At 42.8% G+C, this 24,696-nt stretch overlaps 3 protein-coding genes across 4 annotated transcripts in view; 2 read left to right on the top strand and 1 right to left on the bottom strand.

Annotated features, from left to right (window-relative positions):
- Positions 1–24,696, bottom strand: part of LOC139418939 (zinc finger protein 282-like) — a 189,983-nt gene that overhangs the window by 26,784 nt on the left and 138,503 nt on the right. The gene's annotated exons all lie outside the window — the stretch shown is intronic.
- The window catches only part of LOC139418947 (uncharacterized), a 349,701-nt gene continuing 328,497 nt past the window's right edge, over positions 3,493–24,696 (top strand). The window contains exons 1-3 of one of the 2 annotated variants that reach the window (XM_071168741.1): positions 3,493–3,834; positions 4,443–4,573; positions 4,738–5,958. In XM_071168741.1, coding sequence (XP_071024842.1) covers positions 3,546–3,834; positions 4,443–4,573; positions 4,738–5,874 — 1,557 coding nt within the window. In that variant the 5' untranslated portion in view covers positions 3,493–3,545 and the 3' untranslated portion in view covers positions 5,875–5,958. Of the gene's footprint in view, positions 3,835–4,442; positions 4,574–4,737; positions 5,959–24,696 lie in introns of those variants that run through there. The other variant, XM_071168739.1, reaches the window with a different exon arrangement.
- LOC139418946 (zinc finger protein 583-like) lies at positions 13,943–23,138 on the top strand. Its single transcript, XM_071168738.1, has 3 exons — positions 13,943–14,315; positions 15,415–15,545; positions 21,559–23,138. Exons 1-3 carry the CDS (start codon positions 14,051–14,053, stop codon positions 22,834–22,836), a joined length of 1,674 nt encoding a protein of 557 aa, XP_071024839.1. The 5' UTR covers positions 13,943–14,050; the 3' UTR covers positions 22,837–23,138.

Raw genomic sequence — 24,696 nt, forward strand, 5'->3', positions numbered from 1 at the left:
TAAACATTTAATTTAGACCCAGTGTTTATTTGAGAACAGGCCTTTATTTGCTGAAATGTGTGCTGTTGTCCTGTTATTAAAAGGGACAGGCGGTGAAATTTGAGACTCTGCGTTTAATTGAAGGTCAATATTCACAAAGCCTCTGAGTAGGAGTGCAGACCTAGGATCAGTTTTGCCTATTAGATCATAATGAATACTTTTACACTGAGAATATTTGTGGAAATGGGCCACGGTCTTGATTAATTTCGTCTTAAGTGTGGGACCATTACTTTGAATTATAAAACCATTAAAGAGTGTCAAGTAATCAAATCAACTAGCATTTGCATAATACTCATAGCAATCCCTTATTGCCCAACCAGAAGATGCTCCATAGCAGGGTGCTCATATCAGATTTCTTGTTCCAACATCCTCTCACTCTGTGTCTCTTACAGTCAATAGAGATGGAGAATGGGAAGCATGATCTGTTGCTAGTCAAAGAGGAGATAAGAGGACGGACCAGCGAACATTGATCTGCTGAAGATGGAAGAGCAAGGTAAGGGGGAAATACATATAGCCTACATACAGTAGATCTTGTCATGGACATTCATACTAAGAGAGACTGTCATTTCTTCAAACAATCATCTTTATTCAATATCGATTAATTATTGCAATAATGAAGCTGTCGATCCCACACTCTAAAATGTGTTGCAGAGGCTTAACCTTTACAGACAATGCTCGTTCTTATATAACTGACACTAAGAATGCTTTGGTGCTGTTTCCCAGATGCAAGAATGATTAGACACTACGGGTTTTGTTCTATTCCTCTAGGCGCTCTCTCTCTCTCGGTTACACCCACCACATCTTATCTATGGAATGCCAGCTGTAGGTTTTTAGGCTCCTCTCAGTTCAAACAGACACAGATGAGAAAGTACTCATCAAAGCTGTTCGATGCATAAAAAGTATTATAACATCTTGTAATTTTTCTTTCACAATCTTCAATGGTAAAGTGATGCGCCTGGCTATTATTGTCTTTTTCATCATTCATAAAATTAAATCAATGCGACTTATGTTACAAAAACACACATTATAATGAATGAACTTGACTTACCACCTATTTGTGACCTATGTAGCAAAATTTTAAATTGTGTTTTTTACATTTGATAAAAGTAGAGAAACTGGTATATCATACAATGGGAAAGTAATTCTGCTTTGAAAGTTGATCAACTTAACCCCACTGTTGAGAAAATGGCCCTTGAATATGTTGGTACACCTAATGAGGAGCTCTTCTTTGTCTACACCCATTCAGCATAGTTCACTCCCTCTTAAGCCTTAGCCCCACCCATCTCTTTAAGGATTCACGTGTGAGGTCATGTGCTAAACAGAGTAAGGTAGCATAGTAAACAACCAAAGATTTCAAGACTTCAAAACGGTGAAAGTAGTAGCAAAAAGTCATAGTAAAAATACACTATCTAGTCCTTGGCCTATAACCTAATTTGGCTTTGGTGCAGGTCATGTTGTTCTTCACATTACCGTCTCTGGTAAACACACACTATGTCAAATCAAATCAAAGTGTATTTGTCACATGCACAGGTTATAGAAGTTGTAAACGGTACAGTGAAATGGTTACTTGCATAGTGGAGTGTTTTGTTTAGGCAGGTAGGTAGGTAGCTAGCTAGCTAGGTAGGTAGCTAGCTAAACAATGAACCATAATCCCAACTCATACTCCCTGCACCATGCATGAATCTGCAGGTAGCTAAAGCTAACATTAAGCTTTAACTAGCAATGCAAATGGCTTTCTGAGAGACAAATAATATTGCTACACAGATCATACACGTAACGTTAGCTAGCGAGCCAGCCAGCTAAGGTTAGCTAGCCAATAGTACACTTTAACTTGCATTGAAAACAACTTTCTGAAAAAATGTTTAACATATATGAAAATGTAGCTAGACTCTTACCCGTATACATGGATGAACGCTTCTCCCTCTCTGTCATGGATGCCATGGTTGGCCTTAGTTTGAAATGTAATCCAGAGACAGTTGTTTTATACAACCTCCTTCGGGGGCCTCTTTTCGACTCCCTTCGCAATTGCAATCATATTCTGCTTCCACCAGACATTCCACTGATTTCAAAACTTGGTCAACTTCTTCCATGACAACAACACTGTTGATCGCCGTTTCTTCCACACCACTGTCATCAGAAGACTACAATGTCTGGTTAAATGAAAATGTTTTTACCTAATGTATAACTTTAGTCCGTCCCCTCGCCCATACCCGGGCGCGAACCAGGGACCCTCTGCACACATCAACAACTGACACCCACGAAGCATCGTTACCCATCGCTCCACAAAAGCCGCAGTCCTTGCAGAGCAAGGGGAACCACTACTTCAAGGTCTCAGAGCAAGTGACGTCACCGATTTAAACACTATTTAGCGCGCACCACCGCTAACTAGCTAGCCGTTTCACATCCGTTACACTAAGTCAGGGATTTCCTCATTGTCTGATTCATTTTAAGAGTCCTAGAGTCAGCATGGCCCGATTGTCCTCCAGAAACTCTTTCTCTCTGATTGTTGCTGATAGCGCCTGTTAAATTAAGGGCAGCAATGTTTAGAGCAGTAGCAACACTTGCAGTTCTTCATGACATCTTTCACAAATCTGTGGTAGAAATTGTCTACACATACTGAGAATAGACGGAAGCATGCTACATGGCAGACCAATCCGAGCTCATCTCTCTGCATGTCCAGCCCATGACAGGTCACCCTGGACTTCACAGAGAGTGGTGGGAGACTCCCCTAGTGGGTCTATCAGGAAATCTGTTTTCTCCTTCAGCGTCATATCTAATGCCTAATGACTGGGTTCATAGAAGGTCTGGGCCTGGACCTGGGTCTAGCCTTCCTCAATTAGAGTACCTCGTGGTTACCCCACCAATACAGACAGTGCCAGGATGGGCATTCGCAACAAAAGGTACAGTGCATTCACAAAGTATTCATACCCCTTCCCATTTTCCCCATTTTGTTACGTTACAGCCTTATTCTAAAATGAATACAATTTAAAATGGTGTGTTTATCGAACATATTATTAATTGTACTGCATAAACGAACAAAAAGTCAAAGAAACTGGGGCTGAAAGGTTTTTGGGTTTCCAGGACTTCACTGCCGAAACATTGCAAAGAATACTGTCCGAAGATGCTCTTCTTCTCAGGCCCCAGAGCCTAAATAAAGGAGTACATTGAGTTTTGAAAAAAAAAATTTAAAAAAAAATTGCCTTGTTTATTTGTATTTTGTTAATTATTTGGGCTGATAAACAGCCAAACAGTAGGTGGCGGCATGCACCTATAGCATTTGTTTTCGGACCACCATAATATCAAAGAAGAAGACCCCGTACAGTAGGTGGCTGCAATACACCAATAGGTGTAATCGAAAACTTTAAAGAAGAAGAACGGAAGTGAACAGTGACCAGAAACAAGCGTTGCTATTTAGACATTTAACATAATTACCACAGGCGGTGTTTAATTCGCGTTGGTCCCGGGTCTTTGTTTATAGATGCTATCTGACTGCTGGTTAGCTAAAAATGGCTAACGTTAACTGTACGGTTTTTCACACTCAGATAGCTTCCATCATGGAGGTTCTAGCGAATGCAGCCGTGGCAGAGATCTGTAAAGTCGTAGACGACGACTATGCAGTGTTTCGTTTGGAAATAACTCAAAGCCAGAAAGAAAACAGGGGATTGCGGAGGAAGCTACAGCTACTGGAAATGAAGGTGGCACGTGAGCGCGCAGAGAGAATAGTGCGAGAGCGCGCACTCGCCAGTCGTCCCAGTAGTGTCAGGATCCTCGACCGACACAGAGAAATGGCAAGAGGTACATTTAGCAGAAGGCCGAGAGAGCGGAGGCTGTCGCCGTTCATATATAGCCTAGCCCATCCGGCCTTTTACATCGTTTGGCATTTTACGTCCAACTTTAATGTATTCGGACATACACTTGTCCCCCATGGACCGGCTGGCACATAAAACATTCCATTCAGGCTGCAAAGGCTTCAGTTTCCTTCTTAACTTGAGTTAATGGCTCGTCTGTGGGGGAAAACACGGACGAAATGTGCGTACTGTACTAATACAAATAATCCCACCACCACTTTCGGATGTTGCACACCACGTGAGTCTGTCTACCCCTGGCAACATCAGGAAGTAGCATTAGCCACCCTAGAAGACAGTACGCATTTTTTGGGGGGGGTCCTTTGATCGCGGTGGAGGCACTAGTAATGTCTCCAGTTTTCAGTTTGGCTATTTGTTTCAAGTGTATTAGTCTATAAATACATCTCTTTTCCAAAATTTGTCATCTCTCCCATGTCTTATTCGACTAGTAGTTGTTCTGAAATGTTTATTGCTTGCCTACATTTTACTCCCTCCTCTATGTTTAATATAACACACATGCAAACTGAAAACTGTTTGTTTCCCCAATCACTTTCTCAGGTGAAGGACATCTAACTGGAGGCCACAAGAGCTTTGTGAAGCCAGCAGGAATCAATACATGGAGAGATGACCAACCAATCACAGTTGATGAGGGGAGTAGAACCTCAACCCAGCACGTTATCATGATAGAGGTTAGTGTAATAGTATTACATCAAAATTACAGTACCCCCTCAGCTATTTACTTGCTTACATGTACATCTTTATCTGCCATAGGGGAGCTTGTGAGACTTCCCTACAACATTGTTATACAATTCCACTCATTTACCAGTAATAACCTCCACTTTTCTTGTGTCAGTCTGCAGATACAGGTCCTGGGGTCAAGCTGGAGAGGTCTGAAGGAGAGGAGGACCCACGGCAAAGCAGAGACATTCAGACTGAAATGGCTGGAGTGCCCCCTGTAGCCATGCAGGACCCCACGACAGCCCCAGTGCAGCCCAGAACTCAACACAGCATCACGGAGGTCAGTGGAACGCTGAAAACCGTCCTCAAGACAGAGACCAATACTTTAACTGTAACACACAGGCTGTTACACACAGGATCTGACCACAGATCAGACCCAGAGAGACTGGAGCCACTGGGCTGTCCTCCTGCAGAGTATTTACCGATATTTCGCCAGAGGACGGTTCATTCCTTTGGGGATGGTGACGCATTAGACACTGGCGGTAATGATCCGTCTTGTTCTTACGCTACAGAGATGGACCCTGGCAACATGCCCTTGGTTTTAGAGACACAGACTGATCTGTCAAGAGGGGACTGGAACCGGCACAGTAGTAGTGGATACTCTGAAGGGTGCCTAGATAAGAAAGGGGAGGGTCTGGTCGTAGATGAAGTGACTGTGAAAGTGGAGGGCGACGTCCCTCCCACATGGAATGCAGCTAATCACCTAGGAGACGGACACTCACGGGGCAGAGATTTCTTAGATTACAGGAAAAGCTTAGAGACAAATCCAGATGTCATTACCCACTCCCCTTTACACATGCTCGGGGATCGCGACCCAGTGTCCACGTCGAGGGGGCCTTCCGATTCACATGGCCATGTCCTTTTCGATCAGGCTCAGGGAGGGGGAGCCACATCAGGCAACAGTAAAGAGAAACGGTTCCTCTGCATGTTCTGTAACAAAGGATTCAGCTGCCTCCAGAAGGTGGAGATCCACCAGAGGGTCCACACAGGGGAGAAACCCTTTAGTTGTACTCAGTGTCATATGCGCTTCACCCAGGCTGGCCACCTGAAGAGACACCAGATGGTCCACACAGGGGAAAAACCCTACAGCTGTACCCAGTGTAACATGCGTTTCGCCCAGGCTGGTGACCTGAAGAGGCACCGGAGGGGTCACACAGGGGAGAAACCCTTCAGCTGCCCCCTTTGTGAGAATAGGTTCTCAGAGAGGACCTACCTCAGGATACACCAGCAGAAAAAACATTCCACTCAATAGAAAATAACCATTCCACTTGATAGCTTCTGACTTGAGATCAAACCCTTCACTAAAGACAAGGATTCATTTTTATTTTTGTCAGCAGAAAAGACCCACAGATGCATTTGGAATAACGAGATTAACAGATTTCAGTGTTTAATTTTCCTAGGTAGAATATTGCATCCAGACATTACATATCAAACAAAGGCATATACAGTTGAAGTCGGAATTTTACATAGACTTAGGTTGGAGTCATTAAAACTCGTTTTTCAACCACTCCACACATTTCTTGTTAACAAACTATAGTTTTGGCAAGTCGGTTAGGACATCTACTTTGTGCATGACACAAGTCATTTTTCCAACAATTGTTTACAGACAGATTATTTAACTTATATCACTTATATATTATATATATTATATAATATATATATATATATATATTATATTATATATATTCACTTATATATTTCACTGTATCATAATTCAAGTGCGTCAGAAGTTTACATACACCAAGTTGACTGTATCTTTAAACAGCTTGGAAAATTCCCAAAAATTATGTCATGGCTATAGAAGCTTCTGATAGGCTAATTGACATCATTTGAGTCAACTGGAGGTGTACTTGTGGATGTATTTCAAGGCCTACCTTCAAACTCAGTGCCTCTTGCTTGACATCATAGGAAAATCTAAATATATCAGCCAAGACCTCAGAAAAAAATTGTAGACCTCCACAAGTCTGGTTCATCCTTGGAAGGAATTTCCAAATGCCTGAAGGTACCACGTTCATCTGTACAAACAATAGTACGCAAGTATAAACACCATAGGACCACGCAGCCGTCATACCGCTCAGGGAGGAGACACGAGTCCTATATCGACATAACCTGAAAGGCCGTTCAGCAAGGAAGAAGCCACTGCTCCAAAGCCACAATAAAAAATCCAGACTACGGTTTGCAACTGCACATGGGGACAAAGATCGTAATTTTTGAAGAAATGTCCTCTGGTCTGATGAAACGAAAATAGAACTGTTTGGCCATAATGACCATCATTATGTTTGGTGGAAAAAGGGGGAGGCTTGCAAGCCGAAGAACATCATCCCAACCGTGAAGCATGGGGGTGGCAGCATCATGCTGTGGGGGTGCTTTGCTGCAGGAGGGACTGGTGCACTTCACAAAATAGATAGCATCATGAGGTAGGAAAATTATGTGGATATATTGAAGCAACATCTCAAGACATCAGTCAAGAAGTTAAAGCTTGGTTCCAAATAGACAATGACCCCAAGCATACATCTAAAGTTGTGGCAAAATGGCTTAAGGACAACAAAGTCAAGGTATTGGAGTGGCCATCACAAAGCACTGACCTCAATCCTTTTGACAATTTGTGGGCAGAACTGAAAAAGCGTGTACGATCAAGGAGGCCTACAAACCTGACTCAGTTACACCAGCTCTGTCAGGAAGAAAGGGCCAAAATTCACCCAACTTATTGTGGGAAGCTTGTGGAAGGCTACCCGAAACGTTTGATCCAAGTTAAACAATTTAAAGGCAATGCTACCAAATACTAATTGAGTGTATGTAAACTACTGACCCACTGGGAATGTGATGAAAGAAATACAAGCTGAAATACATCATTCTCTCTACTATTATTCTGACATTTCACATTCTTAAAATAAAGTGGTGATCCTACCTGACCTAAAACAGGGATGTTTTACTAGGATTAAATGTCAGGAATTGTGAAAAACTGACTTTAAATGTAATTGGCTAAGGTGTATGTAAACTTCCGACTTCAACTGTATAAGCCTAAAAGTCTGTTACATATTGTGTTTGTACTGTGTAGGCCAGGGCTGGGCAATTGGCGGCAATTGCTTTAAAAATACAACATTTTCTCTACGCCCAATGGCAAAATGTGTATCAAATAAATTGACCTGTTTGTATATATATTCAATTTTCACGTGTTCCATTGCAAAATGACATAAACAAACCTCACATGTATCAGACACCGCAAGCTCCCAGCTACTATCTAATCAACGCTGTATTGACATTGTCCCACCCCTGGTTAGTCACTATTTGATGAAAAAGCCAAATTAAACACTCTCCCAATACATTTTCAGCAATATTGCCTCTGTGTGGTGCAGGCATTTGTCTATCACTCTGCGTGTAGCCAGTTGATGTGATAACTGTCTTTTGAGTGTCCCCAAAACCTTTTCAATTAAATATGAACTGTTTGTATCTATTATTTGTTATTTGCTAACTTTGCCATGAAATGAGCAGCAGCAGTACAGAACCATCGCTAGACTCATAATTAAAGGGCCAGATGCGCAATTAAAGGGGAATATTTTGGGGGTATTCTTCCAGGCAGACCAAAAACACTATTTTGGGGGGAAAATCTGATTTTACAGGGCCCCCCTAGTTGTTTATTAACCATGACTTGACCAGGTATATTGACAGAACACAACTTTCTCTTATACAATAAGGACCCAGGGAAGAGTTGCAGGGGAGAGAAGAACGTGCCTATTTGAAAGCTAGGAAAAAATAGTAGCTTGAGAGATGAATGTGGTTTTCATATGGAGTATTTGAAACTTGTTTCTGTTTAATAAAGACAACATGGGACTTTCATTCTAAGACTTTCATTGAGACTCTCTTTAGTATACATCACATCTGATCTCACACTATTCTGCAAACACACAACAGCGCTTTATAACCAATATACACTTACTAAATATACCTACACATACCAAACACACTAACAAACACCTACTGTACACGTCAAAATAGTTTAGTCAGGTTTGTCTGATGGCTTTTGACTTCATAGCTGACTTGTTTTTACCCACTTCATATTTATGTCCACCATGATGGGTTTAAAAACAATGAAGTCATTCTGTAACTACAGTATAGGACTCAAACGTAGTGGGGATGGGTAAACACTCCATGTTGAAAGTGTGTTTATTATCTGTGTGTACGTACCTGAGGGTGTGTAAGTCTGTGTAATCTGTATCACCTCTTCTAGGAGGAGGAGGGTCTAGAGGTGCTGCTGGTGAAGGAGGAGGGGTTTGAGGAGGGTCTGGGGAACCCTGAGGGGACCATGGTCATGGAGGACAACCAGACTACATCTCCTCCTGAACCCACAGAGGAACCAGCTGAGCAGCACAGGAACACACACAGTCTCACTGAGGTGAGCTCACTGTGAACTACTGTCGGAATGGTATTAGGTCAGGGCCCATGTCCACAAAGCCTCTCAGAGCAGGAGTGCTGATCTAGAATCAGTTTTTCCTTTTAGATCAAAATGAATTAGACTATATAGACGGCTGGGGACGATCAACACTTTAACTCTGAGACTCTATGTAAATACGGGCCCAGGTCTTGATACATTTTAGGTGTGGGACCATGCCCTTGAATTATCAAACCCTTAAAGAGTGTCAAGTAATCAAATTAACTAACACGTTTGCATAGTATAAAATAAATTGACCTGTTTGTATAATACTCACAGCAATCCCTCATTGCCCAATCAGAAGGTGCTTCATAGCAGGGCGCTCATATCAGATTTCATGATCCAACATCCTCTTACTCTGTATCTCTTACAGTCAGTAGACATGGGGGATGGGAAGCCTGATCTGCTGCTAGTCAAAGAGGAGAAGAAGATGGACCAGAGAGCATTGATCTGCTGAATGGATCTGCTGAATGGACTAAAGATGGGGGAGCAAAGTAAGAGATAAATACATATAGCCTACATACTAATAGTTATAGATCTTCAGTGGGAATAGTGATGCACCTGGCTATTATTATTTATTTATTTTCTTCATTCATAAAATTAAATCAATACAACTTATGTTTAAATACAAAACACACATAATGTATGAACTTGACCAGGTACAAAAAAAAATATCCATATGTAGAATTCTCTGCCATGTTTGTAGTCTATTTTGTAACCTCTCCCTGTAGGTGGTTGGCTGGAGGCTAACAGAGGAGACAGGGGAGCCATCTTGGATACCCAGACGGGTGCAACCAAGGGCCTAGGAGACAACGTCATTGAGCATGGCAGGAACAGAGGCGACATAGTGGAGGTCAGTGGAAGGGACAGCGTCCTTAATTCTGGGCTGGGGAACAACACTGTTAACCGCGACCAGAAACAGACAGTCGAACACAAACCAACAACCAAACTTAGTCTCCGTGACAACAGACTTGCTGAGACCAGGGCAAGGCCTAGATTTGGTCTGCGAGGACAGGGAGGTGTCGGTGTGAGTCGAGAGGGAACAGACAGAGACTCAGCTACTGATGCTCCATCCATAGTTTTGATTCAGAGATACTGATGACTCCTCAGGATAACCCCCTAACAGGTGCTGCCTTCAGCCTGCCTTCTATAGGATCTATCAACTGGAACATGGACCCTGCGACAACACAGACACTTCTTGGCCTTCGTCCTCCTCACACTCTCCTAATGTTAAACCAGAACTCAGACAATGCCAGTGCATTAACACTAAATGGCTACACAAGCCCATTGACAAATGACAGTAGTAGTAACGCTATCAGCAGATCTGGTGGCAAAGAGAAGCGTTTCTCGTGTTCTTTTTGTGGGAAAGCCTTCAGTTTCCCCAAACAGGTGGAGATCCACCAGAGGATGCACACAGGGGAGTGACCGTTCATCTGTACCCAGTGTGATATGCGCTTCGCCCAGGCTGGTCACCTGAAGAGACACCAGAGGGTCCACACAGGGGAGAGGCCGTTCCGCTGTATGTACTGCGGGAAGAGGTTTTCAGAGAGGAGCTACCTCAGGATACACCAGCAGAAAATGCACACGGCCCATGTATAGTGTATACTGACATGTAATGTAGTACTGGTTAGTTTGTAGTTCATTCTGTTGAGATTGGATTTATAGTATGATGAGGCGGAGTAGATGATATGGTGATGGTTGGTGTGATGGTGTCTGTAAAAATGCTTCACTGATGAAAAATGACAACCTTCTCATGGTGTTTGATGCTGGTGTTTTATAATGAGAAAATGATAGTGCATTAATTAATGTTTACTTGACATAAAGTAGTGAAGATGTGTGTAATGTAATGTTGAGGGTACCATATTTACAGAAAAAGTAAAGAGCGAAGTTATTCTACTTGTCACGTGTCGTTTTGTGCAATAAAAGTACTGTACTTCAAAGTTGAGTGTATTACCATTTTGTTGAAGTTAAATACAAAACTGACTGTGCTGACTGATTTGGTTATTTTTGTTTTGTTGCACAGACTGAGTTTCACATCTCATTCGAACCAAAACATTATACTTAATTATTGAGTCAACACATGGAAATTTGTTATATTACATTTGTATCAGCATTAGAGATGGGCTTGACTGTGGAGAACATTTTATAGTGTCATGTTTCTGTGTGTACAGCAGAGTTTCTTATATAAAGACCTTAATGCTTTTCTGTTCAATTGTGTGTTTACAGTCTGCAGTCCATGAGGACCTTCTGAAATCCAGTGTTGCTGGCAGAAGAGACTGGACCTCTGAGGTGGCAGGTCACAAACCCTGGCCCCGGATCGGAAACCCTGGATCGGGAGTTGTCGCTCTTCCTTCCCGAGTCACAGCCAGGACCCAACCACGAGGGACAGAGACTCCACAACCACACAGAAGACAACCAGTGGACAGGTGGTCTGAACAACCTCAGTCCTGGTGGTCATCAGAGAGACAGAGGCTCCAGTCAGGGATCCAGTCTGCAGCCCAGACCCTTCCCTTCACAGTCTCAGTGCAGGGATGAAGCAGGGCCTGATAGAGATAGACCCTCCTGTTCCTGTGATACAAACACCACAGTATCCATGATGAACAGAGTAGGTCACCCTGGGCTTCAGCCTTCACAGACAGTGGTGGATATTCTAACAGGAAGTATGTCTTCTTCAGTCTCGTCGAATGCCTTGTACCTGAGTTCATGGAAGGCCTGTGCCTGGATCTAGCCTTCCTCAGCTGGCTCATGGTTACCCCATCAATACAGACAGATTAAGGATGGGCGTTCACCACAAGAGGTACCTAGCCTATAACACAACACACAATCCCAACAACACCCAAACAATGTCTAGAGATCAAGGAGGGATCTCAAAGACTAACCACCTGAGGGCAGTGGCTCCTGCTTCTACTTCTGCTGTCATTGGGTCATAACGTGGGAGGCCGAGCGTTAAGACGGAAGCAGACAAGCCATACGCCTGCCCCACGTGTGCGAAGCACTTTACTGAGGCAAACTATGTGAAGAAGCACCAGACCGTTTTCACTAAGGATAGGCCCTTCAAGTGCAAAGTATGTTACAAGAGCTTCTCCTTCCTGAGTAGCCTTATCAGACACAGGAGTGTCCACAATGGGGAGAAATAGTAGCAGTGTGGCTTGGGATTTACACAGAGGGCATCTGGGAACCTTTCTGTAGCTGACGTATGAATGAATGCATGAATGCATTCGGAAAGTATTCAGACCCCTTGACTTTTTCCACATTTTGTTACGCTACAACCTTATTCTAAAATGGATTCAATACATTTTTCCCCTCATCATTCTACACACAATACCCCATAATAGCAAAGCGAAAACAGTTTTAAAAATGTTTTTGCAAATGTATTAAAAATAAAAAACAGTACAATCTAAATAAGTATTCAGAACCTTTACGATAAGACGCTAAATTCAGCTCATGTGCATCCTGTTTCCAGTTATCATGCTTGAGATGTTTCTGCAACTTGATTGGAGTCCACCTGTGGTAAATTGAATTGATTAGACATGATTTGGAAAGGCACACACCTGTCTATTAAAGATCCCACAGTTGACACTGCATGTCAGAGCAAAAACCAAGCAATGAGGTCGAAGGAATTGTCCCTAGAGCTCCGAGACAGGATTGTGTCGAGGCACAGATCTTGGGAAGAGTACCAAAACATTTCTGCAGCATTGAAGGTCCCCAAGAACACAGTGGCCTCCATTCTTAAATGGGAGAAGTTTGGAACCACCAAGACTCTTCCTAGAGCTGGGCGCCTGGCCAAACTGAACAATCTGGGGAGAAGGTTGGTCAGGCAGGTGATCAAGAACCCGATGGTCACTCTGACAGATCTCCAGAGTTTCTCTGTGGAGATGGGAGAAACTTCCAGAAGGACAACCAATCCTGCAGCACTCCACCAATCAGGCCTTTATGGTAGTGTGGCCAGACGGAAGCCACTTCTCAGTAAAAGACACATAACAGCCCGCTTGGAGTTTGCCAAAAAAGCACCTAAAGGACTCTCAGACCATGAGAAGCATGGTCAGGACCTCAGACTTGGGCAAAGGTTCACCTTCCATCAAACCTAAGCACACAGCCAAGACAACGCAGAGTGGCCCAGCCAGAGCCCGGACTTGATCACGATCAAACATCTCTGGAGAGACCTGAAAATAGCTGTGGAGTGAAGCTCCCCAAAAAACCTGACAGAAACTCCCCAAATACAGATGTGCCAAGCTTGTAGCGTCATACCCAAGATGACTTGAGGCTGTAATTTCTGCCAAAGGTGCTTCAACACAGTACTGAATAAAGGGTCTAAATACTTAAACTGAAATATTACATTTATATATTTTTGTATTTGTTATAAATTTGCTAACATTCCCAAATCTGTTTATGCTTTGTCATTTTGGGGTATTTTGTATAGATTGAGGGGGGTGGGGGGAATATTAGAACCATTTGAGAATACGGCTGTAACGTACCAAAATGTGGGAAAAGTCATGTGGTCTGAATACTTTCCGAATGCACTGTAGTTATGTTTGGTGTCTTGGGCTAAGAGGGTAAATAACCACATACCCCTCATTAATCTTTTGTTAATTTATCATTTGAAACAGGCTTGTGTAAATATCTGCTTTTAGAGAGACGGTAAACATTGGATAGAACAAGGACAATTTAATCTGTATCTTACTGAGGTGATGTAGACGGAATAAATGTATTCATTGTCAATTTCTCCTATCGTCTTGAAAGATACAGATCATAAGAGATTTGATGTGTAACGTAATAAACTGTACCGTAATTCACAGAACAGCGCGCACAACCTTTTCATTTAACCACACCCTTTAAGCTATGACGCTAAACAAACGGAAGTGGCCAATAACAATTTCCACGTTAAGGTTTTTATTGTTATTTAGACATTTATTAACACAGTGGAACATTGTTAATTTAACTGCACAGCATCACATACTTAACGTTACCCCAGTTTGTGTTTAATTCGTGTTAGCTAACAATGGCAAACTGTGACGGTGTGGTTTTTCACACTCAGATAGCCTCCATTATGGAGGTGCTAGCGAATGCAGCCGTTACAGAGATATGTAAACTCGTAGACGACGACTATGCAGTGTTTCGTTTGGAAATGTCTCAAAGCCAGAAAGAAAACAGGGCATTGCGGAAGAAACTACAGCTTCTGGAACTGAAGGTGTCACGGGAGCGCGTCCTCGCGAGTCGTCCCAATAGTGTCAAGATCCTCGACGGATACAGAGGAATTGCAAGAGGTACATTTTGCTGAATGCGGAGGCTGCGCGGCCTGTCGCCCCGTTCCCCTCTGCTCGTGTTCAGATATGTTACCCACCCAGGTTTGGAACTTGGTCAGTTTTTGGATAGTATGTAATACTTCTCTGATATCCATATTGTACAATGTTTGTATTTTACCAGGAAGGTCAATTAAGAAAAGTATTCTTCCACCGACAGAATTGCTTTGTCCTAATACCTATATTTTCGTTCTAAATAATAGGCCTTTTAGGTATGCCTAAATATTTTTATAGTATGTGAATTTTCGAAAATTTAGTAAGCTTTGAGTGCCAGTATGTTATACTCATGTCGGCTTTTCGTCTAGTATTAATCAATGTTCACTTTCGAGTAAGACTCACGTGTGTTTGACAACAGCTGATATGGATGAGTTACTAAACTAACGATTGGCGGGAAACATCGCAATTAGATGACGCGTTCTCTGTATTATGCCGGGTTCAAAACAACTCAGAACAAGTACATCTCCAACTTCTCTGCATTCAAAACAACTCAGGAAAAAAAACTCGCTCTGACTGGAAATTGCATGTCGGAAATTAAGTCGTCTTTCTAGTGCTCCGACCTGGAGATCACTTTCGTCATTATTTGACCTCGGTTATTTCCGAATTCCCAGTTGTCTTGAAAGCACAATGAGCCTCACTGCCTTACGTCAGATGGCGTCACCCATCCGCGATGCTCGTCCCTCGACGGAGTGCAGGCAGAATCGACACACATCTAATGTAGAAAAATGGATTAGCCTAGTATGTTGGTATTTGTTGCTTACTGTATTTTTTAAAACTAAGTAGTATGTTATAGGATTAGTATGCAGTTTAAGTAAGTAGTAGGCAAGCTGGATTTCAGACAAAGACAGTATCATATTCTAACCAGCTTCTAACCAATTTCCTATTGTCCAACTCAATAAAAAAGTGGTGCATGGAAAAGAATCCAGCAATAAATTAGGATATCAAGAAATTATGAGAACTGTTACCTTGCATCCTTGCCAATGTAGACAGTGTCAATAGTGTACAATATAGCACTGATCACACAGTATCTAACTTAACCACCCCTTTCCTCCATTCACTCTCTCAGGTGAAGAACATTTCACTGGAGGCCACAGGAGCTTTGTGAAGCCAGCGGGACTCAACCCGTGGAGAGATGACCAACTCATAGCTATAAATGAGGAGACTGGAACCTCAACCCAGCATGTTATCGTGATAGAGGTTAGTGTCATAGTGTAACATAAAACATTACAGTACATCAAATGTGCCCCGTCTATTTCAGAAAGGCTTCACTCCGCTATTAAAGGCCCACCTCAAAATAAGTTGTCGCACCTATTTTGAGTAATTCCTGTCCTAGAGAGGAAGTTCTCGTTTTAGGTTCCACCTCAGACTGACACAGGAAAGTTATGTGAGCACCATTTTGGTTAACAGGCATACTATTAGGTGAAAATAATTATTTCAGAAAGACTACCTGTCAGCAGTTGAATCTCAGCTAAACCGTGGCTATACGAGCTGTTGAGGGTTGCCGTTTGTCTAATTCTTGCCTGTTGATAATTCCAGTGAAACCATATAGGATTCCAGACATCATTAATATTTGGATATACACACAGACATGATCAAATAGCTATATTCTTTGTTCTCTCTGTCGTTTCAGCTAGCTAGCTATACATCAATGCATTATCTAAATCGCAGCTGCAAATGCACCATAGAAATAGAAAGAATAGAAGATCTGGAAATATGGATAGCCTAATGTATGGTTTGGAGCGTGTATTAGTTTTGGTTGGCCCGGTCCCCAGAGTGGGTAGAGATTTCTATTTAGAATCAGTGGAATGGTTGCAAGTCCTGCTCACCCGCAGCACCGGGCCATGCAAAACATATATTTTTAAACGTTAGTGGTCAAAACCATTCATGGGGCGACGGGGGTAGCTGGCTCTAAAATGCATTAAGAACACCTGCTCTTTCCATGACATAGACTGACCAGGTGAACGCCACGATACCTTAATTAACTAGTGACCTCAATAAGGGATCAGAAAGGTATTGGGAAGTTCAGAAAATCATCAGGCGATCATTTTGTATGATCTTCTGTGTAGAAAAGAACAACATCATTGATGTCCTTTCTCCATCAGTCTGATTTAGTGACTGGTCTAGTCCACTCTGTTCTAATGAGACTTGTGGGCATTTATTGAGGGAGACACATATGTATTTCTGAGTCTTATCTTTCAGTGATGGGGGTCATAATATTTTGTAGCTTAAACCGTATAAAAGATAGAGCCACATTTTATTTGTAGGAAGGAAACAGAAACCGCTCAGTTTATTACAACCGCGGCTACCGGAGGTTACTGACGTAACCCGGGTTCTGTGAACCAAGCTTATTTTATTTCATAGTTTCTCTCGCGACCCCATTTTTAATTCAAGACCCCTAGTTTGAGACACGTTGGCATAGTCAGTGCAATATAGGGTCACTGTGGATAATTATTTAACTAACTATTTAGCAGTGGCTATTTAATTAATTTCTCTGGATTAAAACCCTAACAAACTGTTGTTGCAGGATCTGAAAAACCATCAGTCAATAGGAAATAGCATTATACTGTTGGGTAATTTATTTATTGTTAGGGAATGATCGGTAGAAATGTTACAAATAGGGTGGTTCAAGACCCTTGTAAGACATCATAGTAAAATGGAGGGATGTATTGCAAAAGGAAATGGGAAAGATGGGTTCATCTGTGGATATCGAAGGGTTGGAGTTAAGATCAGAATGACCGGTGGATTGGCCGCTGTGAGTGATAATCTAGCACTTGAAGAAAGAGGAAATTAGGATTATATGTATAATTATTTAATTACAGGTACTGTAGATGTGAACGAAGTAGCTGTAAGTAGAATTATTGTTGTCCGTTAGTTTACTCTAATAAGGGTAGGGGGGAAAGTGTATATATAAAAAAAATAAACATATGGTTTCCATGTATTTGATGCCATTCCATTCGCTCCGTTCCAGCCATTATTATGAGCCGTCCTTCCCTCAGCAGCCTTCTGTGACAAAAACAATGATATTTATGGCTTACCAGGAAGCCAATAAATAAACGGAGCATGAGTTGTCGTTTGGGTAAGCCAATGTCTGTCAATCAATCAATTAAATGTATTTATAAAGCCATTCTTACATCAGCTCATGTCACAAAGTGCTGTACAGAAACCCAGGCTAAAACCCCAAACAGCAAGCAATACAGGTGTAGAAGCACGGTGGCTAGGAAAAACTCCCTAGAAAGGCCAGAACCTAGGAAGAAACAGAGAGAGGAACCAGGCTATGAGGGGTGGCCAGTCCTCTTCTGGCTGTGCAGGGTGGAGATTATAACAGAACACGGCAAAGATGTTAAAATGTTCATAGATGACCAGCCGGCTCTAATAATAATAATCACAGTGTTTGTAGAGGGTGCAACAGGTCAGCACCCCAGGAGTAAATGTCAGTTGGCTTTTCATAGCCAATCATTCAGCGTATCTCTACTGCCCCTGCTGTCTCTAGAGAGTTGAAAACAGCAAGTCTGGGACAGGTAGCACGTCCGGTGAACAGGTCAGGGCTTCATAGCCACAGGCAGAACAGTTGAAACTGGAGCAGCAGAACGACCAGGTGGACTGGGGACAGCAAGGAGTAATCAGGCCAGGTAGTCCTGAGGCATGCATGGTCTTAGGGCTCAGGTCCTCCGGGAGAGAGAGAACTAGAGAGCATACTTAATTTTGCACAAGACACCGGATAAGACAGGAGAAATACTCCAGATATAACAGACTGACCTTAGCCCCCTGACACAAACTATTGCAGCATAAAAACTGGAGGCTGAGACAGGAAGGGTCGGGAGACACTGTGGCCCCGTCCGACGATACCCCCGGACAGGGCCAAACAGGCAGGATATAACCCCGCCCACTTTGTCAAAGCACAGCCCCCACACCACTGGAAGGATATCTTCAACCACCAACTTACCATCCTGAGACAAGGCCGAGCATAGCCCACAAAGATCTCCCCCCACGGCACAAACCCAAGGGGGTGCGCCAACAAATGTCCATGTAGTACAGAGGCACAGCCAACAGCACCTGGACAGACCCACTTGTTGTTGTCCGTTAGAACGGCTACAATTTCTGGCTCCTCATGTCTACATCGATTTGGACATGAGGCTGTAACCAACATGCATATCACCTACATTTTAACATGAGAAATAAATGTGAATATTATTCCAATGTTGGCCTCTGATCGGAGTAATTGTTTGATATTGTGTTTTTGTGTGTTTATTTTTACTTGTCCATTCGGACAACTCAGTTACATTTTTCTTGTCTGACTTGTCCTTTTGTCCGGGACAAGTAAAAAAACAAGTGTTAATGTCGAGCCCTGCAGGTTCATGACTGTCATGCCTGCATCATTACTACAAAGAGAACTGCTTGTTACAGCAAATATTTTTTCATCTTAGGCTCACATGTGCTCCTTGTAAAAAAGGTCAGTGTAGAGCTCTGCTGAGGGGCCCCGGTTTTGAGGGTCAACGTGGCGGAGGTGTTGTTGCCTACCCTCACCACTTGTGGCTGGCCTGGCAGGAAGTCCAGGATCCAGTTGCAGAGGTAAGGTGTTCAGTCGCAGGGTCACACAGTCATCCGGAACAACAGGGGCTTTCACGCAAGACTCGGTGTTGTATTCCTCGTAGCTAGCATAAAAGGCATTTCACTCGTTTGGGAGTGCTGCATCACACTGGGCATCTCACGGCTGCGATTCCCTTTGTAATCTGTTATTGTCTGCAAGCCCTGCCACATACGACAAGCGTTGGAGCTGGTGTAATAGGATTCCACCTATGGCTGGGCGATATGGCTTAAAAATCATATCCATTTTTTTTTTCAAACTCAAAGGGCCGATTCGGATATACAGTGCATTCAGAAATTATTCAGACCACTTAACTTTTTCCACATTTTGTTACATTACATCCTTATTCTAAAATATATGTATTTGTTATTTTCCACCTCATCAAGCTACACATAAGACAAAGCAAAAACGAGTTTTCTGACATTTATTAGTTTAAAAACCCCGTAAATGTCTCATTTTACATAGGTATTCAGACCCTTTACTTAATACTTTGTTGAAGCACCTATAGCAGCAATTACAGTCTTGAGTCTTCTTTGGTATGATGCTACAGGCATGGCACATCTGTATTTGGGGAGTTTCTCCCATTCCTCTCTGCACATCCTTACAAGCTCTGACAGGTTAGATGGGTAGTGTCTCTGCACAGCTGTTTTCAGGTCTCTAGAGATGTTAGATCTGGTGTAAGTCTGGGCTCTGGCTGGGCCACTCAAGGACATTCAGAGAGTTGTTCCGAAGCAACCCCTTTGCATCTTCGCTGTGCTTAGGGTTGTTGTCCTGTTGGAGGATGAGCCTCTGCCCCAGTCTGAGAACCTGCTCCAGAGCGCTCAGGACTTCATCAAGGATCTCTGTACTTTGCTCCGTTCATCTTTCCCTCAATCCTGACTAGTCTCCCAGTCCCTGCCGCTGAAAAACATCCCCACAGCATGATGCTGCCGCAATCATGCTTCACCGTAGGGATGGTGGCAGGTGTCCTCCAGACGTGATGCTTTGCATTCAGGCCAAAGAGTTCAATCTTGGTTTCATCAGACCAGAGAATCTCATGGTCCAAGAGTCATTAAGTGCGTTCTGGCAAACTCCAAGCGGACTGTTATGTGCCTTTTACTGAAGAGTGGCTTCCGTCTGGTCACTTTACCATAAAGGCCTGATTGGTGGAGAAACATCTCAAGGATGATCAATGGAAACAGGATGCACCTGAGCTCAATTTCGAGTCTCCATAGCGAAGGGTCTGAATACTTCTATTAATAAGGTATTTTAAATGTTTTTTAAATATAAATGACCAAAAATGTATAACCTGTTTTCACTTCATAATTATGGGGTATTGTGTGTAGATTTAATTTGTTTTTCATTTTATTTAATCCATTTTAGAATAAGGCTATATTGTAACAATGTGGAAAAAGTAAAGTGGTCAGAATACTTTCCAAATGCACTGTATCTCATTTTTAAAAAGGTTTTCTCTAAATAAGCTTTGTTGTACAATTTAATGGTCATATACGCTGGATGTTAAGCAGTCAGAAATAATGTAACTAATTCAGGGCTTGTGAAATTATACCTAAGATAAATATAAGCCTTCCACAACCATAAGACCCACAAATAATATATTGTTTTATCAAAATAGTTGAACCTGCTTTTTTTTGTTGCACTAATCACTGATCTGGCTTTCAAGAGTGTCTATAAAATGTCCCTTATGTTACCAATTTAACCAGAATCATGCATAATGCGCATTCAAGAATGACTAACTTCTTGTGGCAGGCATTATAGAAAATTGACAGCCCTCATACACGGATTTGTCAACTCTCTCACAATTTCTCTGTCAACACCAGAGTGCTGCTGCAGTGTTTTTACCAATCAGATTCACTGAAATCAAGGTATGCTCTCCACATTCCCATGGTATTTATTTATTTAGACACCATCAAAAACTCTTACATAAATGTGGCAGCATATACACCTAAACACTAGCTATCTGACATGCTGTATTGCTTGGAGACGACACAGTTTCTCAGTCTGATCAACTGTAGGCTACTAAAAACCGCAGCTGCATAGTCTAGCCTACTATGCTCCCTGTCGCTCTGGCCAGGGTAAACAAAGTGGTAACGTTGTGTATCTGTAGCCTATTTGTTAGTGAGAAAATGTGAATGGGATCAGATTTGGTTTATATTCAAACTTGGGCTGACTAGGCTACCTAGACTTTTTCAATCAAATTATTAACTGGAATTAATCAAACACAATAGCTGACAGTTGCATAGGGCAGGACTACGCGATTCAAACCTGCATAAAACAAGCGCAGTCTTGTGAGTTTTATTGTCCAACCATGTTTATCCTCTTTTCAAACCATGTATTTTATTACGATCCCCATTTAGCTGTTGCAAAAGCCCATATTAAACCTTTTTACTACAAATGAATCACCCCAGGCTGTATAAAGTCCTGACTTTTACCTGGTTAGGTTACCAGATCAGGAAATACTAAGGGCCCCAGAATTATTTTCCCGGCACAACTCGCTGCTCAATACTATCGGATTAATCCTAGAACATATGCCACATACATATTCCAATTTGCTTACATGAGACTTCCCTATGACATTGTTATCGAATTCAACTCCTTTACCGATAATAATCATCTCTCTTGTGTCAGCCTGCGGATGCAGAGGCTGTAGGTCCTGGAGCATCGTCTTTGGTCAAGCAGGAGAAGACTGAAGGAGAGGAGGACCCACAACACAGCAGAGACATTCAGACTGGAGCAGCGGCTGGAGTGGCGCCCCCTGTAGCCGTGGTGGACCTTGCCACCACGCCCCAGCCCAGGACCCGACCCAGCATCACGGAGGTCATCCTCAAGTCAGAGACAGACACCGAGACACACAGGCTCTTACACACAGTATCTGACCACGGATCAGACCCAGAGAGACTGTTGCTGGGGAGACTGGGCTGTTCTCCTGCTCCTGACTCAAAATATTTACTTTATGAAAACTCGAGCCCAAGGACAGTTCATTCCCATCAAGACTCAAGTGATGCATTAGAGACTGTTAATGATCTGTCTCGTTCTTATACGACAGAGATGGACCCTGGCATCATGCCCTTGGTATTAGAGACACAGACTGATCTGTCTAGAGGGGACTGGAACCCCTACAGTAGTAGAGTATACTCTGAAGGGTGCCTAGATAAGAAAGGGGAGGTTATAGTGATAGATGAAGTGAAAGTGGAAGGCGACGCTCCTCTGACATGTAATGCAGACGAGACTCCTATATGGAAAGGATACTCGCAGGGCAACACCAGTGACTTCTTAGACTGCAGGGATGGGTTAGAGACCAGTCTAAATGTCGCAATCCACTCCCCTTCGCACGAGCTCAGGGATCGGGACCCAGTGTCTACGTCGATGGCACCTTCCGATTCACATGGCCGCGTCTTTTTCGATCAGGTATTTAACTCCAACGACAGGGCTAGAGCCCAGACTCAGGGAGGGGGAGCCACATCAGGCAATAGTAAAGAGAAACGGTTCCTCTGCATGTTCTGTAACAAAGGCTTCAGCTGCCTCCAGAAGGTGGAGATCCACCAGAGGGTCCACACAGGGGAGAATCCCTTCAATTGTACCCAGTGTGAGAAGAGGTTCTCCCGCCAGGACCACCTGAAAAGGCACCAGAGGGTCCACACAGGGGAGAAACCCTTCAGCTGCCCCCAGTGTGAGAAGAGGTTCTCCCAGGCTGGTGACCTGAAGAGGCACCAGAGGGTCCACACAGGTGAGAAACCTTTCAGCTGTACCCAGTGTCACATGCGCTTTGCCCTGGCTGGCAACCTGAAGATGCACCTGAAGGTCCACGAGGGAGAGAGGCCGTTCACCTGTATGCACTGTGGGAAGAAGTTCTCAGAGAGGAGCTACCTAAGGACACACCAGCAGAAAAAACATTCCTCTGTATAACATAGAAAGTAACCATTCTGCTCGATAGCTTCTAAGGTTTAGATTAAAGTCAAAGATGATTTTTTTACTGTCAACTGAAAAAATCCACAAATGCATTCGGAATAATGAGAGTAACATATTTCAGTGTTGGATATTCCTGGGTAGAATATTGCATCCAGACATTGTGTGATATACAATGCTTTCAGAAAGTATTCACAATTCTTGAATTCCTCCAAATGTTGTTGTGATACAGCCTGAATTTAAAATGTATTACATTTTTTGTCTTTTTACAAATGTAATAATAAATGATAAGCTGAAAAGTATTCAACCCCTTTGTTATGGCAAGCCAAAATAAGTTCAGGAGTAAAAATGTTCTAAACAAGTTGCATGGACTCACTCTGTGTGCAATAGTGTTTAACATGAAATGTGAATGTCTACCTCATCTCTGTACCCCACACATACAATTATCTGTAAGGTCCCTCAGTCGAGCAGTGAATTTCAAACACTGATTCAACCGCAAACACCAGGGAGGTTTTCCAATGCCTCGCAAAGAAGGGCAACTATTGGTAGATGGGTAAAAATAAAAAGCAGATATTGAATATCCCTTTGAGCATGGTGACGTTATTAATTACACTTTGGATTGTGTATCAATACACCCAGTCACTACAAAGATACAGATGTCCTTCCTAACTCAGTTGCCGGAGAGGAAGGAAACCGTTCGGGGATTTCACCAAGAGACAAATGTTGACTTTATTTTTTATTTTTTTTACTTTGACCCTTTTTCGTGGTATCCAGTTTTCTCATCACTGCAACTCCCATACGGACTCGGGAGAGGCGAAGGTCGAGAGCCGTGCATCCTCAAACACAACCAACCAAGCCGCGCTGCTTCTTGACACAGTGCTCAATTAACCCGGAAGCCAGCCGCACCAATGTGTTGGAGGAAACGGCATGCACCTGGTGACCGTGTCAGGGTGCACTGCGCCCGGCCCGCCACAGGAGTGGCTAGTGCACGATGGGACAAGGACCCCCCCTAACCCGGACGACGCTGGGCCAATTGTGCACCACCCCATGGGTCTACCGGCTGTGACAGAGCTTGGACTTGGACCCAGAATCCAGAATCTCGGGAGGCCCAATGGTGACTTTAAAACAGTTTAATGGCTGTGATAGAACATTGTAATTACTCCACAATAACCTAATTGACAGTGAAAAGAAGGAAGCCTGTACAGAATACAAATCAAAAACATGCATCCTATTTGCAATAAGGCACTAAAGTAAAACTGCAAAAATAATGTAGCAAAGAAATTAAGTTTGCCCCAAACATAACACTTTGTAATCAAGACAAACACATCACTGAGTACAACTCTTCATATTTTCAAACATGGTGGTGGCTACATCATGTTAGGTGTATGCTTGTCATCGGCAAAGGCTAGGGAGTTTTTTTTAGGATAAAAAATAGACCTATAGATACAATCGCAGGTGAAATCCTACAGGAAAATCTGGTTGTCTGCTTTCCAACAGACATGGAGACATTCACCTTTCAACAGGACAATAACCTAAAACAAAAGGCCAAATATATAGTGGAGATGCTTACCAAGATGACGTTGGATGTTCCTGAGTGGCCGAGTTACAGTTTTGACTTAAATCTACTTGAAAATCTAAGGCAAGACCTGGAAATGGTTGTCTAGCAATGATCAACAACCAATTTGACAGAGCTTGAATAATTGTTTTAAAGAATAATGGGCAAATTTGCACAATCCAAGTGTGGAGAGCTTTTAGAGACTTACCCAAAAAGACTCACAGCTGTAATCGCATGTTTTCTCTTTTATTATGGGCTATTGTCTGTAGATAGGTGAGGGGAATTATTCATTTTTGAATCCGTTT

Source organism: Oncorhynchus clarkii, chromosome 10 (assembly GCF_045791955.1).
Source record: "Oncorhynchus clarkii lewisi isolate Uvic-CL-2024 chromosome 10, UVic_Ocla_1.0, whole genome shotgun sequence".
In the NCBI taxonomy this organism is placed as follows: domain Eukaryota; kingdom Metazoa; phylum Chordata; class Actinopteri; order Salmoniformes; family Salmonidae; genus Oncorhynchus; species Oncorhynchus clarkii.